Below are 27,799 nucleotides of genomic sequence, written 5' to 3' on the forward strand. Positions count from 1 at the left end.
TCCCAGTCCTTGTTTACTATGCGTGCAGAATGTAAATGGACAAGGTGGGGTCGCACTGGCATCAGTCAAAGTATTCTGAAAATATGAAAATATTAGCTTGAACAGAATGATGCCGAGGTGATACAAAGACCACACGAAGTAAAAGAGAAAGCAAAGCCGAAAACAAATCAGGCACTCTTTGTTGGTTTAAATCTAGATCTATGTTATGTTAAAAATAACAGATTCTAACAATACTTCATAAACGTAATAACCAAGCCATCTTCTCTACGTTGGCTGCTCTAGCGCCCCCTTTATGGCAACTGTATACAGGACATTCTGTCCACATCAGGAAGAGGAGAGGCAGATTGAGAGACCGAGAGGAGCACGAATCTGTTACGTGTGAAGGAATGGTGTATGTTGAGCTAAAAACACCTCTGCGACCTGAAGTATTCGGTCATATTTTGACACTGATGCTACTGCGCTGCAGCAACTAGGAGTTTTATGAAATGCGTTGAATGAATGTGGAATTGTTAGCTGCTACTGCAAAGCTGTCAACAGCGATATTTATGCATTGCACAATAACTGATGGGTTCAAGGTAGGTGACTTTCTATGCAAAGTTATGTTATTTGATTACAGCAGACTGCAGTACTTTTACTATTGCGAATGCTTCACATGTAGTCAGGACTCACGACTACTGTACCCCACTATGAATAATCCTGCTCTAACTACCCGTCTGTCATCATTTCATATTGACAGGTAGAGACGGCAACATGCGGAGCCGCAGTAACTCAGGTGTGAAGCTCGATGGATTCGCCAGGCTCGTTCATGAGACTATTCTATGTCACCAGGTATGTTTCATTATATCACGTACCACTGCCAGACACCATACCTGGTGACGAATAACAGTCGTACAGTTGCCATTTGCAATGAAAGTAGTCATGCACAATAGGTGTAATGACATTGATACCTCAGTGAAATCCCCACAGTAGTTTAAATGTCTGTTACTTATCCTTAGAAAGCCAAGAGTCAATAGCTCTGGGCAAACTGTCCCGGCGTGGACTCCCTAAAATAAATAAAAGCTTGGACAAAGGTCAACTTAAAATAGAGAGAGAACATAGAAAGTATTTGTCTTATCTACTCTACTTGAGTTCAGTCAACAGTCTTTCTCTCTCTCTCAATTCAATTTCAATTTAAGGGGCTATATTAGCATGGGAAACATTTGTTTACAATGCCAAAGCAAGTGAAAAAGATGATAAACTAAAGTGAAATAAACAATAAAAAATTAACAGTGAACATTACACTCACAAAAGTTTTAAAAGAATAAAGACATTTCAAATGTCATATTATATCTTTATACAGTGTTGTAACGATGTACAAAAGGGAAAATAAATCAACACACACACACACACACACACACACACACACACACACACACACACACACACACACACACACACACACACACACACACACACACACACACACACATACACATATATATATATATATAAATAAATCTCTAGTGGCCAGCTACAGTGCATTTGGAAACTGTTCAGACCCCTTGACTTATTCCACATTTTGTTATGTTACAGCCTTAATTTAAATATATTTTTCCCCTCATCAATCTACACATCATCTACACATCATACCCCATAATGACATAATGACATACCCCAAAACAAAAATACCTTATTTACATAAGTTTTCAGACACTTTGCTATGAGACTGTAAATTGAGCTCAGGTGCATCCTGTTTCCATTGATCATCCTTGAGCTGCTTCTACAACTTGATTGGAGTTCACCTGTGGTAAATTCAATTGTTTTGACATGATTTGGAAAGGCACACACCTGTCTATATAAGGTCCCACAGTTGACGGTGCATGTCAGAGCAAAAACCAAGCTGTGAGGTCGAAGGAATTGTCCGTAGAGCTCCGAGACAGGATTGTGTCGAGGCACAGATCTGGGGAAGGGTAGAAAAACATTTCTGCAGCATTGAAGGTCCCCAAGAACACAGTGGCCTCCATCATTCTTAAAGGAAAGAAGTAGAGCTGGCTGCCTGGCCAAACTGAGCCATCAGGGGAGAAGGGGCTTGGTCCGGGAGGGAACCAATAACCCAATGGTCACTCTGACAGAGCTTCAGAGTTCCTCTGTGGAGATGGGAGAACCTTCTGCAGCACTCCATCAATCAGGCCTTTATGGTAGAGTGGCCAGACGGAAGTCACTCCTCAGTAAAAGGAACATGACAGCCCGCTTGGAGTTTGCCAAAAGGCACCTAAAGGACTCCCAGACCATGAGAAACAAGATTCTCTGTCTACCCAGACCCCTCTTTTACGCTGCTGCTACTCTCTGTTTATAATCTATGCATAGTCACTTTAACTCTACCTACATGTACATATTATCTCAACTAACCGGTGCCCCCGCACATTAACTCTGTACCGGTACCCCCTGTATATAGCCTAGCCTATTATTTTACTGCTGCTGTTTAATTATTTGTTACTTTTATTTTCTATTTTTTACTTATCTATTTTTTTTTTAAATATCCTTAAAGCATTGTTGTTTAAAGGCTTGTAAGTAAGCATTTCACTGGGAGGTCTACACCTGTTGTATTTGACACATGTGATGTGACATACAATTTCATTTGATGAAACCAAGATTTAACTCTTTGGCCTGAATGCCAAGAGTCACGTCTGGAGGAAACCTGGCACCATCCCTACGGTGAAGCATGGTGGTGGCAGCATCATGCTGTGGGGATGTTTTTCAGCGGCAGGGACTGAGAGACTAGTCCGAATCGAGGGAAAGATGAACAGAGCAATGTACAGAGAGATTCTTGATGAAAACCTGCTCCAAAGCTCTCATGACCTCAGGCTAGGTTGAAGGTTCACCTTCCAACAGGACAAGGACCCTAAGTACACAGCCAAGACAACGTACAGTAGGAGTGACTTCGGGACAAGTCTGTGAATGTCCTTGAGTGGCCCGGCCAGAGCCCAGACTTAGATATCTATCTGCCTGCCTGTCTAACCTGTGTGTGTGTGTCTCCAGAACCCAGTAACAGGCCTGTTGCCCTGCAGTGCCCAGCTGCCAGATGCCTGGGTGCGTGACAATGTCTACAGCATCCTGGCGGTGTGGGGTCTGGGGATGGCCTACAGGAAGAACGCTGACCGGGATGAGGACAAGGCCAAGGCCTACGAACTGGAGCAGGTGACTGGCTGGCTCCCATCTCACAGCAGGCTCTGTCAAAATAGTGTTGTGTCCCCCATACTTACTGTACTGTGTGATCTGTGTTGTGTGTCCCATACTTACTGTACTGTGTGATCTGTGTTGTGTGTCCCATACTTACTGTACTGTGTGATCTGTGTTCTGTCCTTCATACTTACTGTACTGTGTGATCTGTGTTGTGTCCTTCATACTTACTGTACTGTGTGATCTGTGTTCTGTGTGTCCCATACTTACTGTACTGTGTGATCTGTGTTGTGTGTCCCATACTTACTGTACTGTGTGATCTGTGTTCTGTGTGTCCCATACTTACTGTACTGTGTGATCTGTGTTGTGTCCTTCATACTTACTGTACTGTGTGATCTGTGTTGTGTCCCCCATACTTACTGTACTGTGTGATCTGTGTTGTGTCCCCCATACTTACTGTACTGTGTGATCTGTGTTCTGTGTGTCCCCCATACTTACTGTACTGTGTGATCTGTGTTCTGTGTGTCCCCCATACTTACTGTACTGTGTGATCTGTGTTGTGTCCCCCATACTTACTGTACTGTGTGATCTGTGTTGTGTGTCCCATACTTACTGTACTGTGTGATCTGTGTTGTGTGTCCCATACTTACTGTACTGTGTGATCTGTGTTGTGTGTCCCATACTTACTGTACTGTGTGATCTGTGTTCTGTGTGTCCCATACTTACTGTACTGTGTGATCTGTGTTGTGTCCCCCATACTTACTGTACTGTGTGATCTGTGATCTGTGTTGTGTCCCCCATACTTACTGTACTGTGTGATCTGTGTTCTGTGTTGTGTCCCCCATACTTACTGTACTGTGTGATCTGTGTTCTGTGTTGTGTCCCCCATACTTACTGTACTGTGTGATCTGTGTTCTGTGTTGTGTCCCCCATACTTACTGTACTGTGTGATCTGTGTTCTGTGTGTCCCATACTTACTGTACTGTGTGATCTGTGTTCTGTCCCATACTTACTGTACTGTGTGATCTGTGTTGTGTCCCCCATACTTACTGTACTGTGTGATCTGTGTTGTGTGTCCCCCATACTTACTGTACTGTGTGATCTGTGTTGTGTGTCCCATACTTACTGTACTGTGTGATCTGTGTTGTATCCCCCATACTTACTGTACTGTGTGATCTGTGTTGTGTGTCCCATACTTACTGTACTGTGTGATCTGTGTTGTGTGTCCCATACTTACTGTACTGTGTGATCTGTGTTGTGTGTCCCATACTTACTGTACTGTGTGATCTGTGTTGTGTGTCCCATACTTACTGTACTGTGTGATCTGTGTTGTGTGTCCCATACTTACTGTACTGTGTGATCTGTGTTGTGTGTCCCATACTTACTGTACTGTGTGATCTGTGTTGTGTGTCCCATACTTACTGTACTGTGTGATCTGTGTTGTGTCCCCCATACTTACTGTACTGTGTGATCTGTGTTCTGTGTTGTGTCCCCCATACTTACTGTACTGTGTGATCTGTGTTGTGTCCCCCATACTTACTGTACTGTGTGATCTGTGTTCTGTGTTGTGTCCCCCATACTTACTGTACTGTGTGATCTGTGTTCTGTGTGTCCCATACTTACTGTACTGTGTGATCTGTGTTGTGTGTCCCATACTTACTGTACTGTGTGATCTGTGTTCTGTCCCATACTTACTGTACTGTGTGATCTGTGTTGTGTCCCCCATACTTACTGTACTGTGTGATCTGTGTTGTGTGTCCCCCATACTTACTGTACTGTGTGATCTGTGTTGTGTGTCCCATACTTACTGTACTGTGTGATCTGTGTTGTATCCCCCATACTTACTGTACTGTGTGATCTGTGTTGTGTCCCATACTTACTGTACTGTGTGATCTGTGTTGTATCCCCCATACTTACTGTACTGTGTGATCTGTGTTGTGTCCCATACTTACTGTACTGTGTGATCTGTGTTGGAAAGGAGGTCTGAATATTCCTTGACTGCAAGGCCTTGACCTCATGATCACACTGTGTCAAAACAAGACAATCCTTTACAGAAACATGTTAGTGTTTTCCATGCATGTTGTCCTCTGATCTATGTTGTAGGCCACAGGCAGAGATTGGTATATTTCAGTCCTTGGAGTCCTGAATAGATAAACTTGGGAAAGCAGGAGTTACCGATCCATGTAAGGTGTGGTAAATATCTATTTTTGTATTATTCTACAGAGTGTTGTCAAGCTGATGCAAGGGCTGCTCCAGTGTATGATGCGACAGGTGGGTTACCGTGGTTACTGTCCCATTTCTTCTACCATGTAACAACACAGTCACTAGTATATGGCATAAGGGCAACAATGCACTATGCTGTGGGAGCATTTCTGTATGTGTTTCTCCCTTGGTCTGGCTGTGTAATAGCCTTTCCTGAACATGTCAGCGTGTCTGACTACAGGTGGCCAAGGTGGAGAAGTTTAAACACACCCAGAGCCCCAAGGACTGCCTGCACGCCAAGTACCACACCCCAACCTGTGCTACCGTGGTGGGGGACGATCAGTGGGGACACCTGCAGGTTGATGCCACCTCTCTGTACCTGCTGGTCTTGGCTCAGATGACCGCCTCAGGTACCGTAGTGTGTGTGTGTGTGTGTGTGTGTGTGTGTCATTGTGAAATAACTTGACAGTATACCAGTGGCGTTGTTCTTTATCACTCTCTGGTCTTCTCCAGGTCTTCGTATCATATCAACCCTGCATGAAGTGGCTTTTATCCAGAACCTGGTCTTCTACATTGAGGCTGCTTATAAAGTTGCGGTAGGTAATGTTCAAGGTCTGTTTGAGGGAGGCTCTATTCTTCTAACCTCACTAGCATACGACTTAGCAGGAAGTAATAGAAGTGTGAACAGTAATGGAGAGAGAAGCAATACTATTACTGAAGATCACATAGGAATACCTGTAGAGATAGAGGAGACTATAGATGAACACCTTACCAAACAAGACCTTTTACATGGCTTATACAGTATATTGGAAATACCCACACAGTGAACTTTCTGATTGGTTGGTAAAATAACTTTCAATACATTTCATTGGTCAACATGGGAACATCAGCACTTAACCCCAAAAGCATCAACATATTTTTAGCTTAAAAGAGCCAACAGGTCAAAAGTCTGTGTAGTCAGCTACAACTAACAGGTAAAACCTACTTAGCCAAATATAGCATTAACATGATGTCAACAGAGAGCTGACATGGTACTGAAAAATAAACGGTTCAACTGGTCAACAACTGACGTTTCCCATCCAGGAGAATGTGTCTTAGTTAGCGACTTCACTAACCAGAATACATTTCCCATCCAGGAGAATGTGTCTTAGTTAGCAACTTCACTAACCAGAATACATTTCCCATCCAGGAGACTGTCTTAGTTAGCGACTTCACTAACCAGAATACGTTTCCCATTAAGGAGAATATGTCTTGGTTAGCGACTTCACTAACCAGAATACATTTCCCATCCAGGAGAATATGTCTTGGTTAGCGACTTCACTAACCAGAATACGTTTCCCATCCTGGAGAATATGTCTTGGTTAGCGACTTCACTAACCAGAATACATTTCCCATCCAGGAGAATATGTCTTGGTTAGCGACTTCACTAACCAGAATACATTTCCCATCCAGGAGAATGTGTCTTAGTTAGCGACTTCACTAACCAGAATACGTTTCCCATCCAGGAGAATATGTCTTGGTTAGCGACTTCACTAACCAGAATAAGCAGATAGTCCAGAATCTCCCTGTCAGCGTTGTCCTTTTCTGAGAATAGCACAGTTTCTGAACCGACGTGAGGAGTTAAAACAGAGTGCATATGTCCTACTGATTACTATTTGTGTAAATAGAATATACTGTATATATTGGATTAGGTAAAATACATTTATATATAGGTTAAAATTATTTTAAACCTGGTTGTCATGGTAACTCTGTGTGTGTCTCTCTCTATGCAGGATTATGGGATGTGGGAGCGAGGGGACAAGACCAATCAGGGGATCCCAGAACTGAACACCAGCTCTGTGGGAATGGCCAAGGTACTGATGCTTTAGATGTAATACGTGTCCTATATGTAACAATGATAATACATGGTCTCCTTTTATGCCTCCAGTCGTATCTTAACTACCATGTCTAGACTCATAACAGTCCTCTTATCGCAACACAGCTACTATATCTACTCCTAAAACAACAACCTGTTGGGTTTTATGTTCAGGCTGCATTGGAGGCCATTGATGAGCTGGACCTCTTTGGGGCTCATGGAGGACCCAAATCTGTCATTCACGTTTTGCCGGACGAGGTGGAGCACTGCCAGGTACTGTGATAAACATGTCCTATCTTCTCTAGCCTGGTGAGGGCAGTGTCCAGTCTGGTTTAATCTTCTCTAGCCTGGTGAGGGCAGTGTCCAGTCTGGTTTAATCTTCTCTAGCCTGGTGAGGGCAGTGTCCAGTCTGGTTTAATCTTCTCTAGCCTGGTGAGGGCAGTGTCCAGTCTGGTTTAATCTTCTCTAGCCTGGTGAGGGCAGTGTCCAGTCTGGTTTAATCTTCTCTAGCCTGGTGAGGGCAGTGTCCAGTCTGGTTTAAGCAGATTATTTTATAAACCTTAAAATGATATGTATGAAACTGACCATTGTCTTACGTCAGCTAGCATGACTGATGTCTCCTGGCAACACGGTGGTGTCAGAATGACGCCATCTGTCAGAAACTGACCCGTTTCTATTTGACCTCTCCAGGCTATCCTGTGCTCCATGCTGCCACGAGCCTCCACCTCTAAAGAGATTGATGCTGGTCTCCTGTCGATCATCTCCTTCCCTGCCTTCGCTGTGGAGGACGCAGACCTGGTCACCATCACTAAGACTGAGATCATATCCAGGCTACAGGTAGATAGGATCCTGTCTAGACTGGACCACAGATACAGTGAGGTCATATCCAAGATACAGGTAGATAGGAGCCTGTCTAGACTGGACCACAGATACAGTGAGGTCATACCCAATATACAGGTAGATAGGAGCCTGTCTAGACTGGACCACAGATACAGTGAGGTCATACCCAATATACAGGTAGATAGGAGCCTGTCTAGACTGGACCACAGATACAGTGAGGTCATACCCAATATACAGGTAAATAGGAGCCTGTCTAGACTGGACCACAGATACAGTGAGGTCATCTCCAATATACAGGTAGATAGGAGCCTGTCTAGACTGGACCACAGATACAGTGAGATCATCTCCAATATACAGGTAGATAGGAGCCTGTCTAGACTGGACCACAGATACAGTGAGATCATACCCAATATACAGGTAGATAGGAGCCTGTCTAGACTGGACCACAGATACAGTGAGATCATACCCAATATACAGGTAGATAGGAGCCTGTCTAGACTGGACCACAGACACACTTTAGGGGCTAGTTGATTCCCAGACTCAGATTAAGCCTAGCCAATGGGAAACCTCCATTGGCTATGCTTAATGGTGCTCTAGAATGACGTTTCTAAATGACTCCGTTCTCTTCTCCAGGGACGCTATGGCTGCTGCCGTTTCATCAGAGATGGATACAGATGCCCAAGAGAGGTACTGTACAGATTTGTATGTTTTTCTCCTTACTGTGTGAAATAAACTAGATTTCCATCCAATGGTCTTGTGTCTGCGCTCTAGCCAACAGCTGGCAGATACAGTGTGTGTAGGCTCGTCTACATGATTAACAGCTGGCAGATACAGTGTGTGTAGGCTCGTCTACATGATTAACAGCTGACAGATTCAGTGTGTGTAGGCTCGTCTACATGATTAACAGCTGACAGATTCAGTGTGTGTAGGTTCGTCTACATGATTAACAGCTGGCAGATTCAGTGTGTGTAGGCTCGTCTACATGATTAACAGCTGGCAGATACAGTGTGTGTAGGCTCGTCTACATGATTAACAGCTGGCAGATTCAGTGTGTGTAGGCTCGTCTACATGATTAACAGCTGGCAGATTCAGTGTGTGTAGGCTCGTCTACATGATTAACAGCTGGCAGATTCAGTGTGTGTAGGCTCGTCTACATGATTAACAGCTGGCAGATTCAGTGTGTGTAGGCTCGTCTACATGATTAACAGCTGGCAGATACAGTGTGTGTAGGCTCGTCTACATGATTACATTATTATTGATGAGAGTGAAAATATTGTTATTTGTCAAACGGCAACCAAGCATCGTTCATGGTGTCACCAGAATAAGACCCTCGATATTTATTGGAAAGAAGCATCAAGCTCATCACCTTGTACTTTCACCATCCTGTGAAGTTCATCATCATTTATTTCATCTGTAGCCTAATAAACTGCGTGCTGTCCCGAGTCGTAGTGGAGGACAACAGAACATATCATCTGTAGCCTAATAAACTGCGTGCTGTCCCGAGTCGTAGTGGAGGACAACAGAACATATCATCTGTAGCCTAATAAACTGCGTGCTGTCCCGAGTCGTAGTGGAGGACAACAGAACATATCATCTGTAGCCTAATAAACTGCGTGCTGTCCCGAGTCGTAGTGGAGGACAACAGAACATATCATCTGTAGCCTAATAAACTGCGTGCTGTCCCGAGTCGTAGTGGAGGACAACAGAACATATCATCTGTAGCCTAATAAACTGCGTGCTGTCCCGAGTCGTAGTGGAGGACAACAGAACATATCATCTGTAGCCTAATAAACTGCGTGCTGTCCCGAGTCGTACTGGGAGGACAACAGAACATATCATCTGTAGCCTAATAAACTGCGTGCTGTCCCGAGTCGTAGTGGAGGACAACAGAACATATCATCTGTAGCCTAATAAACTGCGTGCTGTCCCGAGTCGTAGTGGAGGACAACAGAACATATCATCTGTAGCCTAATAAACTGCGTGCTGTCCCGAGTCGTAGTGGAGGACAACAGAACATATCATCTGTAGCCTAATAAACTGCGTGCTGTCCCGAGTCGTAGTGGGAGGACCACAGAACATATCATCTGTAGCCTAATAAACTGCGTGCTGTCCCGAGTCGTAGTGGAGGACAACAGAACATATCATCTGTAGCCTAATAAACTGCGTGCTGTCCCGAGTCGTAGTGGAGGACAACAGAACATATCATTTGTAGCCTAATAAACTGCGTGCTGTCCCGAGTCGTAGTGGAGGACAACAGAACATATCATCTGTAGCCTAATAAACTGTGTGCTGTCCCGAGTCGTAGTGGAGGACAACAGAACATATCATCTGTAGCCTAATAAACTGCGTGCTGTCCCGAGTCGTAGTGGAGGACAACAGAACATATCATCTGTAGCCTAATAAACTGCGTGCTGTCCCGAGTCGTAGTGGGAGGACAACAGAACATATCATCGCGTGACACCAAGTTTACTTCGATATGATGGTTATTATATCAATATTTGCGCATAAAGGCGTTCGAACCGCTATTTCCTGCATAATACATTTTACTCACCAAGATCCCACCATGTTGAACGAACAAATTACCTGTTGGCGTTTATAAAATTACAGCAAAACGTCCTGTTTCCATCACAGCTGTCATGATGTACCGTAATTTCCGGACTATTAAGCGCACCTGAATATAAGCCGCACCCACTGAATTTAAAAAAAAATACTATTTTTAACATAAATAAGCCGCACATGTCTATAAGCCGCAGGTGCCTACCGGTACATTGAAACAAATGAACTTTACACAGGCTTTAACGAAACACGGCTTGTAACAAAAATAAATAGGCTTTAACGAAGCACGGCTTGTAACAAAAAATAAAAAATTAGCAGTAAACAGTAGCCTACCAAGAAAGTCATTGGTCACCATCTTCCTCCTCCTGTGCACTGAAACCATCTCCTTTGGTGTCGTAGTTGAATAGCCTCAGAATTGCTTCATCCGATATTGGATCGTTTTCATTGTCGCTCTCGTCACTTTCATCCGGAGGCAAATCCCCCGCTGAGCCCTCTTCAACACGCAGCAGTCCAGCCTTTCGAAACCCATTGATGATAGTGGATTTTTTGACAATGCTCCACGCTGTCAGGACCCACAAATTTGAAAGCGGGAAAAATCCATATATTAGCCACGTCATTGTTTAAGCTGCGAAGTTCAAAGCGTGGGAAAAAAGTTGAGGCTTATAGTCCGGAATTTACGGTAAACGTGGTTACAGATAAAACAGTATAAATTAAAGGAAAAATATACTTCAAATCTGTTGGTATTTTTGTCATTCGTCCACAAAGTGTTACTTGCCACATCATGATGCGTTTTGCATCTTATGATGATGTGGCAAGTGACACTACTTTGCTTCTTGAAAGTCCAATATCTTGAAAACTTGACTGCTGACATGCAAAACATTTTGGTACTGTATCAAGAGTGGACTAATGAAAAAAATACCAAAAGATAGTCTTGTAGTGGGTTTTTCCTTTCATTTAACTCTCGTTTAAAGATTAGCCCTGTTCTTTTTAGATAAGAAATGTGGTGTAATATTTCCGTGTTTGTCTGTATGTCTTTCTCAGGACCCGTCCCGTCTCCACTACGACCCAGCTGAACTCAAACTGTTTGAGAATATAGAATGTGAATGGCCAGTGTTCTGGACCTACCTCATTCTGGACGGCATCTTCAGTGGAGACCTAGTACAGGTGTGTGTGACAGTGTTGGTTCCGTCCCTCTCCTCGTCCCAACCTGGGTTCTATCCTGAGACCCTCTGAATACGCCTGTCACCCATGAAGCATCGTTACCTGTCACTCCACAAAAGCTGTGTCCAATTCAGATCAAGAGAAACAACTACTTCTAGGTCTCAGAGCGGGTGATGTCAGACCGCTAGACCACCCCAGGTCACGTGTCTGCATGTATAACATGTCCTTTCCTGGTTCCTGTCTCCAGGTGCAGGAGTACAGAGATGCTCTGGAAGAAGTCCTGATCAGAGGGAAGCCTGGGATCTGCCTGATGCCTGAGCTCTACGCTGTCCCACCTGAAAAGGTATCGCCATGACCCTTTGAATACAACTTTATTGTCCATGTGTAAATTGGAAATCCGTCTTTCTTTAGGGCACGTCAGCTTTACTCCTTGTGCCAATATGGACTGTGGAGAAGTAACAGTCTACACTTGCTTCCTTTCTGAATCCTGATAAGTAACAATGTCTCTACAACTAAGTGAGGAAGACCGTAAATGTGTGGTGTTTCCCTCAGATGGAGGAAGAGTACGGGAACCCTCACTCCGTGGACAGAGTGGCTATGGGTCAGTTACCTCACATGTGGGGACAGTCTCTCTACATTGTTAGCTCTCTGCTGGCTGAGGTAAAAACATCCTGCTGGCGTCTTCTAATAGAGTGACTCTGTCTCTGTCTACCACAGTGAGGTGTTGGTTGGTGGTTTTCTCGCCTCACTGTTCTCTCTCTCCATCTGTTCCTTCAAGGGATTCCTCGCCCCTGGAGAGATCGACCCTCTCAACAGGCGATTCTCCACCAATTTCAAGCCGGACGTAGTTGTACAAGGTTTGCAGCATGTCTGATTTCCTCTCATGCAGCTGGAAGACATTTTACATCCTTTAACTGTAGAAGTAATATACAGTTCTAGACTTGTTATTGATTTAACTCATTTTGTTAAGATCATTTGCTCTGTGGTCAGGGCTGCCTATCTGAGAGTTTCCTTTCCCTTGTGTGTGTGTGTGTGTGTGTGTGTGTGTGTGTGTGTGTGTGTGTGTGTGTGTGCCTTCATGTATGTGCGTTTACAAACCATTTGTTTCTGTGTACATACCTTAATTTGTTTCTCTGTGTATGTGTGTGTGTGTACGTTGGCAGTGTGTGTGTTAGCAGAGTCGAAGGAGATCCAGGAGCTGCTGAAGAACGATGAAATAGAGGTCCAGACCATCTCTGAGGTCCAGCCCATCAGAGTCATGCCTGCTCGCATCCTCAGCCACGTCTACGTCAAACTGGGTACAGTTACAAGTACTTAGAAAGCCTTCGTAGAGCATTCATAAAGCCTTCATAAGCCCTACAATGCTAATGACTTGTTTCACAGGAAACTGCAAGAAGTTGAATCTGAGCGGGAGGCCATACAGGCACATTGGAGTTCTGGGAACCTCGAAATTCTACGTGATCCGGAACCGCACCTACACATTCACCCCTCAGGTGACTTACTTTGTTAGGACCTCTACTGTCTTAAGGTAATATCTCCCTAAATGCTCCTGTTAAATCCTAATCTAGCACACCTAGGGCTGTATCCACAAAGCAGGAATCTGGTTAAAACCTGTTTTAAGACTTTAAAATAACTCCCAGCTCAGAGTAGGTTTTAGGATGATGTTAAGATACTGCCCAGACAAACTTTGAACCAGGAGGAAAATCATGAAAGTTGATCTCAGCTGGTAATCACAACAGTCAAAAGTTTGGACACACCTACTCATTCAAGGATTTTTCTTTATTTGTACTATTTTCTACATTGTAGAATAATAGTGAAGACATCAAAACTATAAAATATGGAATCATGTAGTAACCAGAAAAGTGTTAAACAAATCAAAATATATTTTATATTTGAGATTCTTCAAAGTAGCCACCCTTTGCCTTAATGACAGCTTTGAACACTCTTGGCATTCTTTCAACTAGCTTCACCTGGAATGCTTTTCCAACAGTCTTGAAGGAGTTGGCTGCTTTTCCTTCATTATGCGGTCCAACTCATCCCAAACCATCTCTATTGGGTTGAGGTCGGGTGACCTCAGTGTATATAAATATTTGGATACGGCCCCTGATTCTACTAATTATCTGCTCATCAAGACCTTGATTAGCTGAATCAGGTGTGTTTGTATAGGGCTGAATCCGGTGTATTTATGTAGGGCTGAATCCGGTGTGTTTGTGTAGGGCTGAATCAGGTGTGTTTGTGTTGGGCTGAATCAGGTGTGTTTGTGTAGGGCTGAATCCGGTGTATTTATGTAGGGCTGAATCAGGTGTGTTTGTGTAGGGCTGAATCAGGTGTGTTTGTGTAGGGCTGAATCAGGTGTGTTTGTGTTGGGCTGAATCAGGTGTGTTTGTGTTGGGCTGAATCAGGTGTGTTTGTGTAGGACTGAATCAGGTGTGTTTGTGTAGGACTGAATCAGGTGTGTTTATGTAGGACTGAATCAGGTGTATTTATGTAGGACTGAATCCGGTGTATTTATGTAGGGCTGAATCAGGTGTGTTTATGTAGGGCTGAATCAGGTATGTTTGTGTAGGACTGAATCAGGTGTGTTTGGGCTGGAGCAGTAGTTTTGGCCATCTCTCTCCTCTCCTTTAGTTCCTGGACCAGCATCACTTCTACCTGGCTCTGGACAACCAGATGATAGTGGAGATGCTAAGGACGGAGCTGTCCTATCTCTCCTCCTCCTGGAGGATGACCGGACGCCCTACCCTGACCTTCCCCATCACACACAGCATGCTGGGTAAATACCCTCCCCTGTCACACACATCATGCTGGGTAAATACCCTTCCTCGTCACGCACAGCATGCTGGGTAAATAACTACACCTTCCCCATCACACACAGCATGCTGGGTAAATACCCTCCCCTATCACTCACATCATGCTGGGTAAATACCCTCCCCTTCCCCATCACACACAGCATGCAGGGTAAATAACTACACCTTCCCCATCACACACAGAATGCTGGGTAAATACCCTCCCCTTCCCCATCACACGCAGCATGCAGGGTAAATACCCTCCCCTTCCCCATCACACACAGCATGCTGGGTAAATAACTACACCTTCCCCATCACACACAGCATGCTGGGTAAATACCCTCCCCTTCCCCATCACACACAGCGTGCTGGGTAATCATTCTGTGTTGTTTGTGTGACTTCTGGACTAAACATTTATTTAAATGGGAATTCAAGGCTTAATCTGTGTCCAGGAAACTGACTCTTGCTGGGAAACTACATTCTGTATGGGACAAACAACGTTTATTGATTGGTTGGTTAATTGATCATGTTTCCCTTGTTGTTCCCAGTGGATGATGGTGAGAGCATCGACCCGTGTATTCTGTCCACTCTGAGGAAGCTGCACGATGGATACTTTGGAGGGGCAAGGTCAGACTGACTCTCTTCCATTTCTAAGGTCACTCATCTTAAGGCAGCTCTCTGGATATTTACAGAAGGAAATGCTAGGCTCCACTATTTATGTCACTACATCCCTGGTTGTGGAAGTTCTAGTGATGTCCTATTTGGTTCCATTCCATCTTGTGTGTTTTGCAGGGTTCAGATGGCAAACATCTCCAGCTTCCAGACTACCTCGTTCCACACAGAGCTCAGCTTCCTCGACGGAGACACTGATGACGACCTGCTGGAGAATGAAGAAGACGATGAAGAAGAAAGTTATGTCCCCTCAGGTACGTCAGCCGTGGTGTGCTGTGTGTGTTTATGTCTGTATAGGTCATTGGTGTGTGTGTGTGTGTGTGTTTGTGTTTGCATGTTTGTGTTTGCGGTATGTAATGTCATATTGCTCAGTCTACATTTAACTCCCGCCCCCCTCCAGGCAGCTCCAAGGACATGTTTGACCACTACCTCAGCCAGCTGATGCAGAGCACAGCCACCAAGTGTCATCTCCCTCCCATCCAGAGGGGGCAGCACCACGTGTTTAGTGCTGAACACACCACCAGAGACATCCTCTCCTTCATGGCCCAGGTCCAAGGCCTCAACATGCCTAGTAAGTTATCATCACATTTACTGTTTGTTTATTCACCAAGTGTTAGGTTTAGGGTAATGTTTAGGTGTATGTATGGGACTCTGTTGGTTTCTACTGTATGGTTGGGACTGTTGGTTTCTACTGTATGGTTGGGACTGTTGGTTTCTACTGTATGGTTGGGACTGTTGGTTTCTACTGTATGGTTGGGACTGTTGGTTTCTACTGTATGGTTGGGACTCTGTTGGTTTCTACTGTATGGTTGGGACTCTGTAGGTTTCTACTGTATGGTTGGGACTCTGTTGGTTTCTACTGTATGGTTGGGACTCTGTAGGTTTCTACTGTATGGTTGGGACTGTTGGTTTCTACTGTATGGTTGGGACTCTGTTGGTTTCTACTGTATGGTTGGGACTCTGTTGGTTTCTACTGTATGGTTGGGACTCTGTTGGTTTCTACTGTATGGTTGGGACTCTGTTGGTTTCTACTGTATGGTTGGGACTGTTGGTTTCTACTGTATGGTTGGGACTGTTGGTTTGTACTGTATGGTTGGGACTCTGTTGGTTTCTACTGTATGGTTGGGACTCTGTTGGTTTGTACTGTATGGTTGGGACTGTTGGTTTCTACTGTATGGTTGGGACTCTGTTGGTTTGTACTGTATGGTTGGGACTCTGTTGGTTTCTACTGTATGGTTGGGACTCTGTAGGTTTCTACTGTATGGTTGGGACTCTGTTGGTTTCTACTGTATGGTTGGGACTCTGTAGGTTCCTACTGTATGGTACTCTGTAGATATGTGGTAGTAGATATGTGGTAGTAGAGTAGGAGCCTGAGGGGACACACTTAATATGTTATGAAATCTGTTGTGAATGTATTGTATTGTTTTAACTGCCTTAATGTTGCTGATACCCTGAAAGAGTAGCTGCTGCCTTAGCAGGAACTAATGTGGATCCATAATAAATACAAATAGTGTATGGTGAGTGTTGTTTCTTACAGAGGCCTCCATGTATCTTCCTATGACTCCCATCATGAACAAGCACCGTAAATCCCTCAACCTACTGCACGTGGCCCAGCTCACACCGCTCCATCCACACCAACCACACCACCACACACCACATCAACAGCAGCCCAAGGTCAGTTAGTCTACACCAACAACAAACTCCAGCACTGTCTTTCTGGTGCATCTGTGTGTTAGGATCCTCTAATGAGTGTGTGTGTGTATCTTTGCTGTCAGGCCCCCAGTATTGCAGACCTCCAGCTGCCGCGGGACTCCCAGGGTAACACAGACTTTGGGTCTCTGGTGAGACAGTTGAAGGAGTGTCCCACACTGCAGGACCAGGCAGACATCCTCTACATCCTGTGTGTAATGAAAGGTACTGATTTAGATCAGAGGTGGGCAAACTGTTAAGGTCCATTATCATTTCTACACACTCTCTGTTTAGTTGTAGGTGTTCAAGTATGGCCTGGAGTTTTTCTTTTTTACACACAAAATAATCATTTCCCCCATTTCTTGTTTAACTCCAACCTCCTGCGGGTCGGATCAAATGGGCCGTATTGTTCCCACCCCTGGATTAGATTGTACACGTGTTGGATTGAATTGAATCTCTGAATTGAACCAAATGTAATTGAATTCTAGGTTGAGTTGAATTGAATTGACTCCTCAGGTTGAGTTGAATTGAACTGACTCCTCAGATTGAATTGAACTGAATGAAATGTAATTCTCTCTATCCTAAAAGGTGCTGATTGGCTGGTGGACGTGGGGGGTCAGGGTGGGGTCAGTGTGAGGTGTCTCCTGGAGGAGCTGTATGCCCAGGCTGGGGCCAACAAGGAGTGGGGTCTGATCAGATACATCTCTGGTATCCTGAGAAAGAGAGTGGAGGTGCTGGCTGAGGCCTGTACAGATCTCATCTCCCACCACAAGCAGCTGACAGTGGGGTTACCACCAGAGCCCAGGGAGAAAGTCATCTCAGCTCCTCTTCCTCCAGAAGAGCTCAACTCTCTGATCTATGAGGCCAGTGGGCAGGACATCAGCATCGCTGTGCTCACTCAGGTACAACAAATTACAACTGTGATTATATAAGATGCTTACAGATGCCCATTTCCATCAAAACTCTCTGCCTGATGCGAGTCTAGCTTGAGATGTTAAAGCAAACTTTGGTCAGTTTTGTAACAAGTCTCTGTGATGAAGGGAAAGTAATGACTGCTGTATTGTGATGATGCAGGAGATCATAGTGTACCTGGCCATGTACGTCCGCTCCCAGCCGGCTCTGTTTGGGGACATGCTGCGTCTCCGAATTGGACTCATCATGCAGGTGATGGCTACAGAGCTGGCCCGCAGTCTACACTGCTCAGGTAGGGTTGTCTGCACTGCTCAGGTAGGGTTCGGTCTACACTGCTCAGGTAGGGTTCGGTCTACACTGCTCAGGTAGGGTTGTCTGCACTGCTCAGGTAGGGTTGTCTGCACTGCTCAGGTAGGGTTCGGTCTACACTGCTCAGGTAGGGTTCGGTCTACACTGCTCAGGTAGGGTTGTCTGCACTGCTCAGGTAGGGTTCGGTCTACACTGCTCAGGTAGGGTTGTGTCTACACTGCTCAGGTAGGGTTCGGTCTACACTGCTCAGGTAGCGTTGGGTCTACACTGCTCAGGTAGCGTTGGGTCTACACTGCTCAGGTAGCGTTGGGTCTACACTGCTCAGGTAGGGTTGTCTGCACTGCTCAGGTAGGGTTCGGTCTGCACTGCTCAGGTAGGGTTCGGTCTACACTGCTCAGGTAGGGTTCGGTCTACACTGCTCAGGTAGGGTTCGGTCTACACTGCTCAGGTAGGGTTCGGTCTACACTGCTCAGGTAGGGTTCGGTCTACACTGCTCAGGTAGGGTTCGGTCTACACTGCTCAGGTAGGGTTGTGTCTACACTGCTCAGGTAGCGTTGGGTCTACACTGCTCAGGTAGGGTTGTCTGCACTGCTCAGGTAGGGTTGTCTGCACTGCTCAGGTAGGGTTTGGTCTGCACTGCTCAGGTAGGGTTCGGTCTACACTGCTCAGGTAGGGTTCGGTCTACACTGCTCAGGTAGGGTTCGGTCTACACTGCTCAGGTAGGGTTCGGTCTACACTGCTCAGGTAGGGTTGTGTCTACACTGCTCAGGTAGGGTTGTGTCTACACTGCTCAGGTAGGGTTGGGTCTACACTGCTCAGGTAGCGTTGGGTCTACACTGCTCAGGTAGCGTTGGGTCTACACTGCTCAGGTAGCGTTGGGTCTACACTGCTCAGGTAGCGTTGGGTCTACACTGCTCAGGTAGCGTTGGGTCTACACTGCTCAGGTAGCGTTGGGTCTACACTGCTCAGGTAGCGTTGGGTCTACACTGCTCAGGTAGCGTTGGGTCTACACTGCTCAGGAAGCGTTGGGTCTACACTGCTCAGGTAGCGTTGGGTCTACACTGCTCAGGTAGCGTTGGGTCTACACTGCTCAGGTAGCGTTGGGTCTACACTGCTCAGGTAGCGTTGGGTCTACACTGCTCAGGTAGCGTTGGGTCTACACTGCTCAGGTAGCGTTGGGTCTACACTGCTCAGGTAGCGTTGGGTCTACACTGCTCAGGTAGCGTTGGGTCTACACTGCTCAGGTAGCGTTGGGTCTACACTGCTCAGGTAGCGTTGGGTCTACACTGCTCAGGTAGCGTTGGGTCTACACTGCTCAGGTAGCGTTGGGTCTACACTGCTCAGGAAGTGTTGTGTCTACACTGCTCAGGTAGGGTTGTGTCTACACTGCTCAGGTAGGGTTCGGTCTACACTGCTCAGGTAGAGTTCGGTCTACACTGCTCAGGTAGGGTTCGGTCTACACTGCTCAGGTAGGGTTCAGTACCATTCTTAGAATGGTAGAATATATCAGCTGTGTTCTAAAGGCCTCAGTAGACTCACCATCTGAATAGGGCTCTGGTAGTTATTTCAGGTAAACCTGGTTAGTAGTAACACTACTGTATCTGGATGTTGAGCTGTATGGCCTTTAGTGTGGAAGTGCCTGGGGAGTTTTTACAGAGTGTCTCTACTCAGCGTTGCAGCCATCTCTCTTTCTGTCCTCTGCAGGGGAGGAGGCCTCTGAGAGCCTGATGAACTTGAGTCCTTCAGACATGAAGAACCTGCTACATCACATCCTCAGTGGGAAGGAGTTTGGGGTGGAGAGGAGCAGTGAGTCTTTCCCAATCCCAAATCAGCCCCTATCCCAACCCCTAGCCCCGACCCCTACATAGACCCCTAGCCCCGACCCCTACATAGACCCCTAGCCCCGACCCCTACATAGACCCCTAGCCCCGACCCCTACATAGCCAGCATTAGTAGTTTCTACAGTATTAATACATTTTCTGATTCTTCTCAAATCTTTACAGGTGTACTGGTATCTTTGCAGGTGTAGTACTATTTTATTGAGTCAAATGAATTGTTGTGTTGTCTGTGTCCCTTTCTCCTGTGTCAGTGCGTCCTATGCAGTCGTCAGCCACCAGCCCGGCTGTCTCCATCCATGAGCTGGGTCACACTGGAGCCACTAAGACTGAGCGCACCGGCATCCGCAAGCTGAAGCGTGAGATCAAACAGGTATGGTCACGTCAGCTGACTATTGCATGTCATGGAGAATATCTACATCAGGGTTCTCCAACAGGTCCATCAGAAGCTACCAGTAACTCACAGTCTACCTGAGTAGCTCACCAAACAATTCTGAAAAAGCATTTATTTTTCACGTGTTCTACCGCAAACTGTCATAAACAAATCTCACTAGTATTAGACAAGTCAAGCTCCCGGCTACTATCCAATCAAATCCACATTGACATTCAACCACCCCTGGTTAGCCACAACTGGCTTAAAGCCAAGCGGAAAACAATATCTGACCATTCATTTCCAGCAATATTGCCCCTTTTGTGTCTGTGTGGTGTGTGCTTTTGTCATTCACTTCGTTTAGCCAGTTAGGGATCATAATAACTATCTTCTGACTAGACAGAATGACATTCCCCCAAGAAAACTGAATTTGGGAAAATACAAAGACTGCCTATTTGAAAGCTCGGAAAAAATGAATGCGTATCTTGTGAAATGTTTCATAATTTAAAAGTAGCTCTCATGCTAGAAAAGGTTGCTCTATAATTTAATCTACAGGTTAGTATAGACCTAATGCTCTATAATTTAATCTACAGGTTAGTATAGACCTAATGCTCTATAATTTAATCTACAGGTTAGTATAGACCTAATGCTCTATAATTTAATCTACAGGTTAGTATAGACCTAATGCTCTATAATTTAATCTACAGGTTAGTATAGACCTAATGCTCTATAATTTAATCTACAGGTTAGTATAGACCTAATGCTCTATAATTTAATCTACAGGTTAGTATAGACCTAATGCTCTATAATTTAATCTACAGGTTAGTATAGACCTAATGCTCTATAATTTAATCTACAGGTTAGTATAGACCTAATGCTCTATAATTTAATCTAATCTACAGGTTAGTATAGACCTAATGCTCTATAATTTAATCTACAGGTTAGTATAGACCTAATGCTCTATAATTTAATCTACAGGTTAGTATAGACCTAATGCTCTATAATTTAATCTACAGGTCAGTATAGACCTAATGCTCTATAATTTAATCTACAGGTCAGTATAGACCTAATGCTCTATAATTTAATCTACAGGTTAGTATAGACCTAATGCTCTATAATTTAATCTACAGGTCAGTATAGACCTAATGCTCTATAATTTAATCTACAGGTTAGTATAGACCTAATGCTCTATAATTTAATCTACAGGTTAGTATAGACCTAATGCTCTATAATTTAATCTACAGGTTAGTATAGACCTAATGCTCTATAATTTAATCTACAGGTCAGTATGGACCTAATGCTCTATAATTTAATCTACAGGTTAGTATAGACCTAATGCTCTATAATTTAATCTACAGGTTAGTATAGACCTAATGCTCTATAATTTAATCTACAGGTTAGTATAGACCTAATGCTCTATAATTTAATCTACAGGTTAGTATAGACCTAATGCTCTATAATTTAATCTACAGGTTAGTATAGACCTAATGCTCTATAATTTAATCTACAGGTCAGTATAGACCTAATGCTCTATAATTTAATCTACAGGTCAGTATAGACCTAATGCTCTATAATTTAATCTACAGGTTAGTATAGACCTAATGCTCTATAATTTAATCTACAGGTTAGTATAGACCTAATGCTCTATAATTTAATCTACAGGTTAGTATAGACCTAATGCTCTATAATTTAATCTACAGGTCAGTATAGACCTAATGCTCTATAATTTAATCTACAGGTTAGTATAGACCTAATGCTCTATAATTTAATCTACAGGTCAGTATAGACCTAATGCTCTATAATTTAATCTACAGGTTAGTATAGACCTAATGCTCTATAATTTAATATACAGGTTAGTATAGACCTAATGCTCTATAATTTAATCTACAGGTTAGTATAGACCTAATGCTCTATAATTTAATCTACAGGTTAGTATAGACCTAATGCTCTATAATTTAATCTACAGGTTAGTATAGACCTAATGCTCTATAATTTAATCTACAGGTCAGTATAGACCTAATGCTCTATAATTTAATCTACAGGTTAGTATAGACCTAATGCTCTATAATTTAATCTACAGGTTAGTATAGACCTAATGCTCTATAATTTAATCTACAGGTTAGTATAGACCTAATGCTCTATAATTTAATCTACAGGTTAGTATAGACCTAATGCTCTATAATTTAATCTACAGGTTAGTATAGACCTAATGCTCTATAATTTAATCTACAGGTTAGTATAGACCTAATGCTCTATAATTTAATCTACAGGTTAGTATAGACCTAATGCTCTATAATTTAATCTACAGGTTAGTATAGACCTAATGCTCTATAATTTAATCTACAGGTTAGTATAGACCTAATGCTCTATAATTTAATCTACAGGTTAGTATAGACCTAATGCTCTATAATTTAATCTACAGGTTAGTATAGACCTAATGCTCTATAATTTAATCTACAGGTCAGTATAGACCTAATGCTCTATAATTTAATCTACAGGTCAGTATAGACCTAATGCTCTATAATTTAATCTACAGGTCAGTATAGACCTAATGCTCTATAATTTAATCTACAGGTTAGTATAGACCTAATGCTCTATAATTTAATCTACAGGTTAGTATAGACCTAATGCTCTATAATTTAATCTACAGGTTAGTATAGACCTAATGCTCTATAATTTAATCTACAGGTTCAGTATAGACCTAATGCTCTATAATTTAATCTACAGGTTAGTATAGACCTAATGCTCTATAATTTAATCTACAGGTTAGTATAGACCTAATGCTCTATAATTTAATCTACAGGTTAGTATAGACCTAATGCTCTGTAGTTTAATCTACAGGTCAGTATAGACCTAATGCTCTATAATTTAATCTACAGGTTAGTATAGACCTAATGCTCTATAATTTAATCTACAGGTCAGTATAGACCTAATGCTCTATAATTTAATCTACAGGTTAGTATAGACCTAATGCTCTATAATTTAATCTACAGGTCAGTATAGACCTAATGCTCTATAATTTAATCTACAGGTCAGTATAGACCTAATGCTCTATAATTTAATCTACAGGTTAGTATAGACCTAATGCTCTATAATTTAATCTACAGGTCAGTATAGACCTAATGCTCTATAATTTAATCTACAGGTCAGTATAGACCTAATGCTCTATAATTTAATCTACAGGTCAGTATAGACCTAATGCTCTATAATTTAATCTACAGGTTAGTATAGACCTAATGCTCTATAATTTAATCTACAGGTCAGTATAGACCTAATGCTCTATAATTTAATCTACAGGTTAGTATAGACCTAATGCTCTATAATTTAATCTACAGGTTAGTATAGACCTAATGCTCTATAATTTAATCTACAGGTCAGTATAGACCTAATGCTCTATAATTTAATCTACAGGTCAGTATAGACCTAATGCTCTATAATTTAATCTACAGGTTAGTATAGACCTAATGCTCTCTAATTTAATCTACAGGTTAGTATAGACCTAATGCTCTATAATTTAATCTACAGGTTAGTATGGACCTAATGCTCTATAATTTAATCTACAGGTCAGTATAGACCTAATGCTCTATAATTTAATCTACAGGTTAGTATAGACCTAATGCTCTATAATTTAATCTACAGGTTAGTATAGACCTAATGCTCTATAATTTAATCTACAGGTTAGTATAGACCTAATGCTCTATAATTTAATCTACAGGTTAGTATAGACCTAATGCTCTATAATTTACTCTACAGGTCAGTATAGACCTAATGCTCTAGAATTTAATCTACAGGTTAGTATAGACCTAATGCTCTATAATTTAATCTACAGGTTAGTATAGACCTAATGCTCTATAATTTAATCTACAGGTCAGTATAGACCTAATGCTCTATAATTTAATCTACAGGTTAGTATAGACCTAATGCTCTATAATTTAATCTACAGGTCAGTATAGACCTAATGCTCTATAATTTAATCTACAGGTTAGTATAGACCAAATGCTCTAGAATTTAATCTACAGGTTAGTATAGACCTAATGCTCTAGAATTTAATCTACAGGTTAGTATAGACCTAATGCTCTATAATTTAATCTACAGGTTAGTATAGACCTAATGCTCTATAATTTAATCTACAGGTCAGTATAGACCTAATGCTCTATAATTTAATCTACAGGTCAGTATAGACCTAATGCTCTATAATTTAATCTACAGGTTAGTATAGACCTAATGCTCTATAATTTAATCTACAGGTCAGTATAGACCTAATGCTCTATAATTTAATCTACAGGTTAGTATAGACCTAATGCTCTATAATTTAATCTACAGGTCAGTATAGACCTAATGCTCTATAATTTAATCTACAGGTTAGTATAGACCTAATGCTCTATAATTTAATCTACAGGTTAGTATAGACCTAATGCTCTAGAATTTAATCTACAGGTTAGTATAGACCTAATGCTCTATAATTTAATCTACAGGTCAGTATAGACCTAATGCTCTTTCTGTATGTTTGATTGTAGTTAGATATGATGACAGAATGCTCTTTGTCTATAGTAGTAATAATGTTGTAATGTTGTATGGTTCTGATTACAGTTGGATGACTCGTTTCGTCCGATCAGCGTGGGTTGAGTTTGTTAGTTAATAGTCATGTTGCCTCATCAGCTCTAATCTCCACAGCTAGACCATAAAGAAACCAACCATTATAACATGACATGAAGCCACCAGCTGAAAGCCCATTCATACCAGCTGTACTAGAACACAGTCAGTAGTGCCTTACCTCATGCTGAGCTGCTGATCATGTCTGCCTGTTTCCTAGCCCACATCTTTAACTGTGTCTAGTGTTTTATCATAATCTAAACTGTATTTCCAAGGTGTGAGTTTGACTTTCCTTCACGCCGTCATCCTCTCCTTCTGTCTCTCCCTCGATGACAACATGACGTCTTCTCCGTGTTGTTCCTTTCCAGATGAGTAACAGTGGTTATTCCATCAGCAGCAATGTCACCTCTCCCCGCTCCACGGTAAACCATGTCTCCCTCATTATCCCATGTTCACTAAACCATGCAGATGAGGTTCACTCTGAACGCTTGTCTTTCTTCGTTACGTTGCCTTATGCTGCTGTACTAACATGTACTGGTGTCGTCATGGTAACATGTACTGTATTTGATTCAAAGTAAAAGGAAAACATAAGACTGTATGGTAGGTGTGTGTGTGTGTGTGTGTGTGTGTGTGTGTGTGTGTGTGTGTGTGTGTGTGTGTGTGTGTGTGTGAACATGAGTGACACATGCATGTCGGTACATGAACAGGGGAGTGTACGCTCTTGTGTGTTTGTACTTGAGTGTGTGTGTATGTATGTGTTTTTGCACTTAAGTGTGTGCATATACACAGTGTACAAAACATTAGGAACACCCCCATGCTCTCAGAACAGCCTCAGTTCGTCAGGGCATGGACTCTACAAGGTGTTGAAAGCGTTCCACAGGGATGCTGGCCCATGTTGACTCCTATCCTTTGGGTGGTGGACCATTCTTTATACACACAGGAAACTGTTGAGTGTGAAAACCCCAGCAGTATTACAGTTCTTGATACAAACCGGTGCTCCTGGCACCTACTACCATACCCCGTTCAAAGACACTAATATTTTGTCTTGCCCATTCACCCTCTGAATGGCACATATACACAACCCATGTCCCAATTGTCTCAAGGCTTAAAAATCCTTTAACCTGTCTCCTCCCCTTCATCTACACTGATTGAAGTGGATTTAACAAGTGACATCAATAAGGGATCATAGCTTTCACCTGAATTCACCTGGTGTGTGTGTGTACTGTGTGTGTGTGTGTGTGTGTGTGTGTGTGTGTGTGTGTGTGTGTGTGTGTGTGTGTGTGTGTGTGTGTGTGTGTGTGTGTGTACTGTGTACGTATATGAACACGTATCTCCCCCTGTAGCGTTGCAGCAGCCCCTCCACCCCCAGTGGTATCCTGTCCCCTGTAGGCCCCGGGGGGTCAGACAGCCACCTGCAGTGGGAGGAGCGGCAGGGCCAGTGGCTGAGGAGGAGACGGCTGGATGGGGCCATCAACAGGGTCCCAATGGGCTTCTACCAGAAGGTGTGGAAGATCCTGCAGAAGTGCCACGGCCTGTCTATAGATGGATACGTGCTTCCTTCCTCCACTACCAGAGAGGTATGTAGTGTCATGGTCTGTCTATAGATGGATACGTGCTTCCTTCCTCCACTACCAGAGAGGTATGTAGTGTCATGGTCTGTCTATAGATGGATACGTGCTTCCTTCCTCCACTACCAGAGAGGTATGTAGTGTCATGGTCTGTCTATAGATGGATACGTGCTTCCTTCCTCCACTACCAGAGAGGTATGTAGTGTCATGGTCTGTCTATAGATGGATACGTGCTTCCTTCCTCCACTACCAGAGAGGTATGTAGTGTCATGGTCTGTCTATAGATGGATACGTGCTTCCTTCCTCCACTACCAGAGAGGTATGTAGTGTCATGGTCTGTCTATAGATGGATACGTGCTTCCTTCCTCCACTACCAGAGAGGTATGTAGTGTCATGGTCTGTCTATAGATGGATACGTGCTTCCTTCCTCCACTACCAGAGAGGTATGTAGTGTCATGGTCTGTCTATAGATGGATACGTGCTTCCTTCCTCCACTACCAGAGAGGTATGTAGTGTCATGGTCTGTCTATAGATGGATACGTGCTTCCTTCCTCCACTACCAGAGAGGTATGTAGTGTCATGGTCTGTCTATAGATGGATACGTGCTTCCTTCCTCCACTACCAGAGAGGTATGTAGTGTCATGGTCTGTCTATAGATGGATACGTGCTGTCTTCCTCCACTACCAGAGAGGTATGTAGTGTCATGGTCTGTCTATAGATGGATACGTGCTTCCTTCCTCCACTACCAGAGAGGTATGTAGTGTCATGGTCTGTCTATAGATGGATACGTGCTTCCTTCCTCCACTACCAGAGAGGTATGTAGTGTCATGGTCTGTCTATAGATGGATACGTGCTTCCTTCCTCCACTACCAGAGAGGTATGTAGTGTCATGGTCTGTCTATAGATGGATACGTGCTTCCTTCCTCCACTACCAGAGAGGTATGTAGTGTCATGGTCTGTCTATAGATGGATACGTGCTTCCTTCCTCCACTACCAGAGAGGTATGTAGTATCATGGTCTGTCTATAGATGGATACGTGCTGTCTTCCTCCACTACCAGAGAGGTATGTAGTGTCATGGTCTGTCTATAGATGGATACGTGCTTCCTTCCTCCACTACCAGAGAGGTATGTAGTGTCATGGTCTGTCTATAGAAGGATACGTGCTTCCTTCCTCCACTACCAGAGAGGTATGTAGTGTCATGGTCTGTCTATAGATGGATACGTGCTGTCTTTCTCCACTACCAGAGAGGTATGTAGTGTCATGGTCTGTCTATAGATGGATACGTGCTGTC

General features: G+C 43.3%; 1 protein-coding gene across 2 annotated transcripts in view; it reads left to right on the plus strand.

Annotated features, from left to right (window-relative positions):
- Positions 1 to 333: 333 nt before the first annotated feature.
- phka2 (phosphorylase kinase, alpha 2 (liver)) overlaps positions 334 to 27,799 on the plus strand; it is a 33,683-nt gene continuing 6,217 nt past the window's right edge. Inside the window, exons 1-29 of one of the 2 annotated variants that reach the window (XM_029747616.1) lie at positions 334 to 575; positions 737 to 828; positions 3,019 to 3,177; positions 5,383 to 5,430; positions 5,603 to 5,771; positions 5,875 to 5,957; positions 7,134 to 7,214; positions 7,391 to 7,489; positions 7,907 to 8,053; positions 8,690 to 8,743; positions 11,654 to 11,776; positions 12,021 to 12,116; positions 12,326 to 12,433; positions 12,552 to 12,630; positions 12,937 to 13,071; positions 13,157 to 13,266; positions 14,402 to 14,546; positions 15,108 to 15,186; positions 15,352 to 15,485; positions 15,632 to 15,802; positions 16,769 to 16,905; positions 17,007 to 17,145; positions 17,509 to 17,822; positions 17,995 to 18,124; positions 19,846 to 19,947; positions 20,231 to 20,349; positions 24,937 to 24,963; positions 25,308 to 25,361; positions 26,283 to 26,516. In XM_029747616.1, coding sequence (XP_029603476.1) covers positions 751 to 828; positions 3,019 to 3,177; positions 5,383 to 5,430; positions 5,603 to 5,771; positions 5,875 to 5,957; positions 7,134 to 7,214; positions 7,391 to 7,489; positions 7,907 to 8,053; positions 8,690 to 8,743; positions 11,654 to 11,776; positions 12,021 to 12,116; positions 12,326 to 12,433; positions 12,552 to 12,630; positions 12,937 to 13,071; positions 13,157 to 13,266; positions 14,402 to 14,546; positions 15,108 to 15,186; positions 15,352 to 15,485; positions 15,632 to 15,802; positions 16,769 to 16,905; positions 17,007 to 17,145; positions 17,509 to 17,822; positions 17,995 to 18,124; positions 19,846 to 19,947; positions 20,231 to 20,349; positions 24,937 to 24,963; positions 25,308 to 25,361; positions 26,283 to 26,516 — 3,354 coding nt within the window. In that variant the 5' untranslated portion in view covers positions 334 to 575; positions 737 to 750. The remainder of the gene's footprint in view (positions 576 to 736; positions 829 to 3,018; positions 3,178 to 5,382; positions 5,431 to 5,602; positions 5,772 to 5,874; positions 5,958 to 7,133; positions 7,215 to 7,390; positions 7,490 to 7,906; positions 8,054 to 8,689; positions 8,744 to 11,653; positions 11,777 to 12,020; positions 12,117 to 12,325; positions 12,434 to 12,551; positions 12,631 to 12,936; positions 13,072 to 13,156; positions 13,267 to 14,401; positions 14,547 to 15,107; positions 15,187 to 15,351; positions 15,486 to 15,631; positions 15,803 to 16,768; positions 16,906 to 17,006; positions 17,146 to 17,508; positions 17,823 to 17,994; positions 18,125 to 19,845; positions 19,948 to 20,230; positions 20,350 to 24,936; positions 24,964 to 25,307; positions 25,362 to 26,282; positions 26,517 to 27,799) is intronic. The other variant, XM_029747617.1, reaches the window with a different exon arrangement.

Source organism: Salmo trutta, unplaced genomic scaffold (assembly GCF_901001165.1).
Source record: "Salmo trutta unplaced genomic scaffold, fSalTru1.1, whole genome shotgun sequence".
In the NCBI taxonomy this organism is placed as follows: Eukaryota; Metazoa; Chordata; class Actinopteri; order Salmoniformes; family Salmonidae; genus Salmo; species Salmo trutta.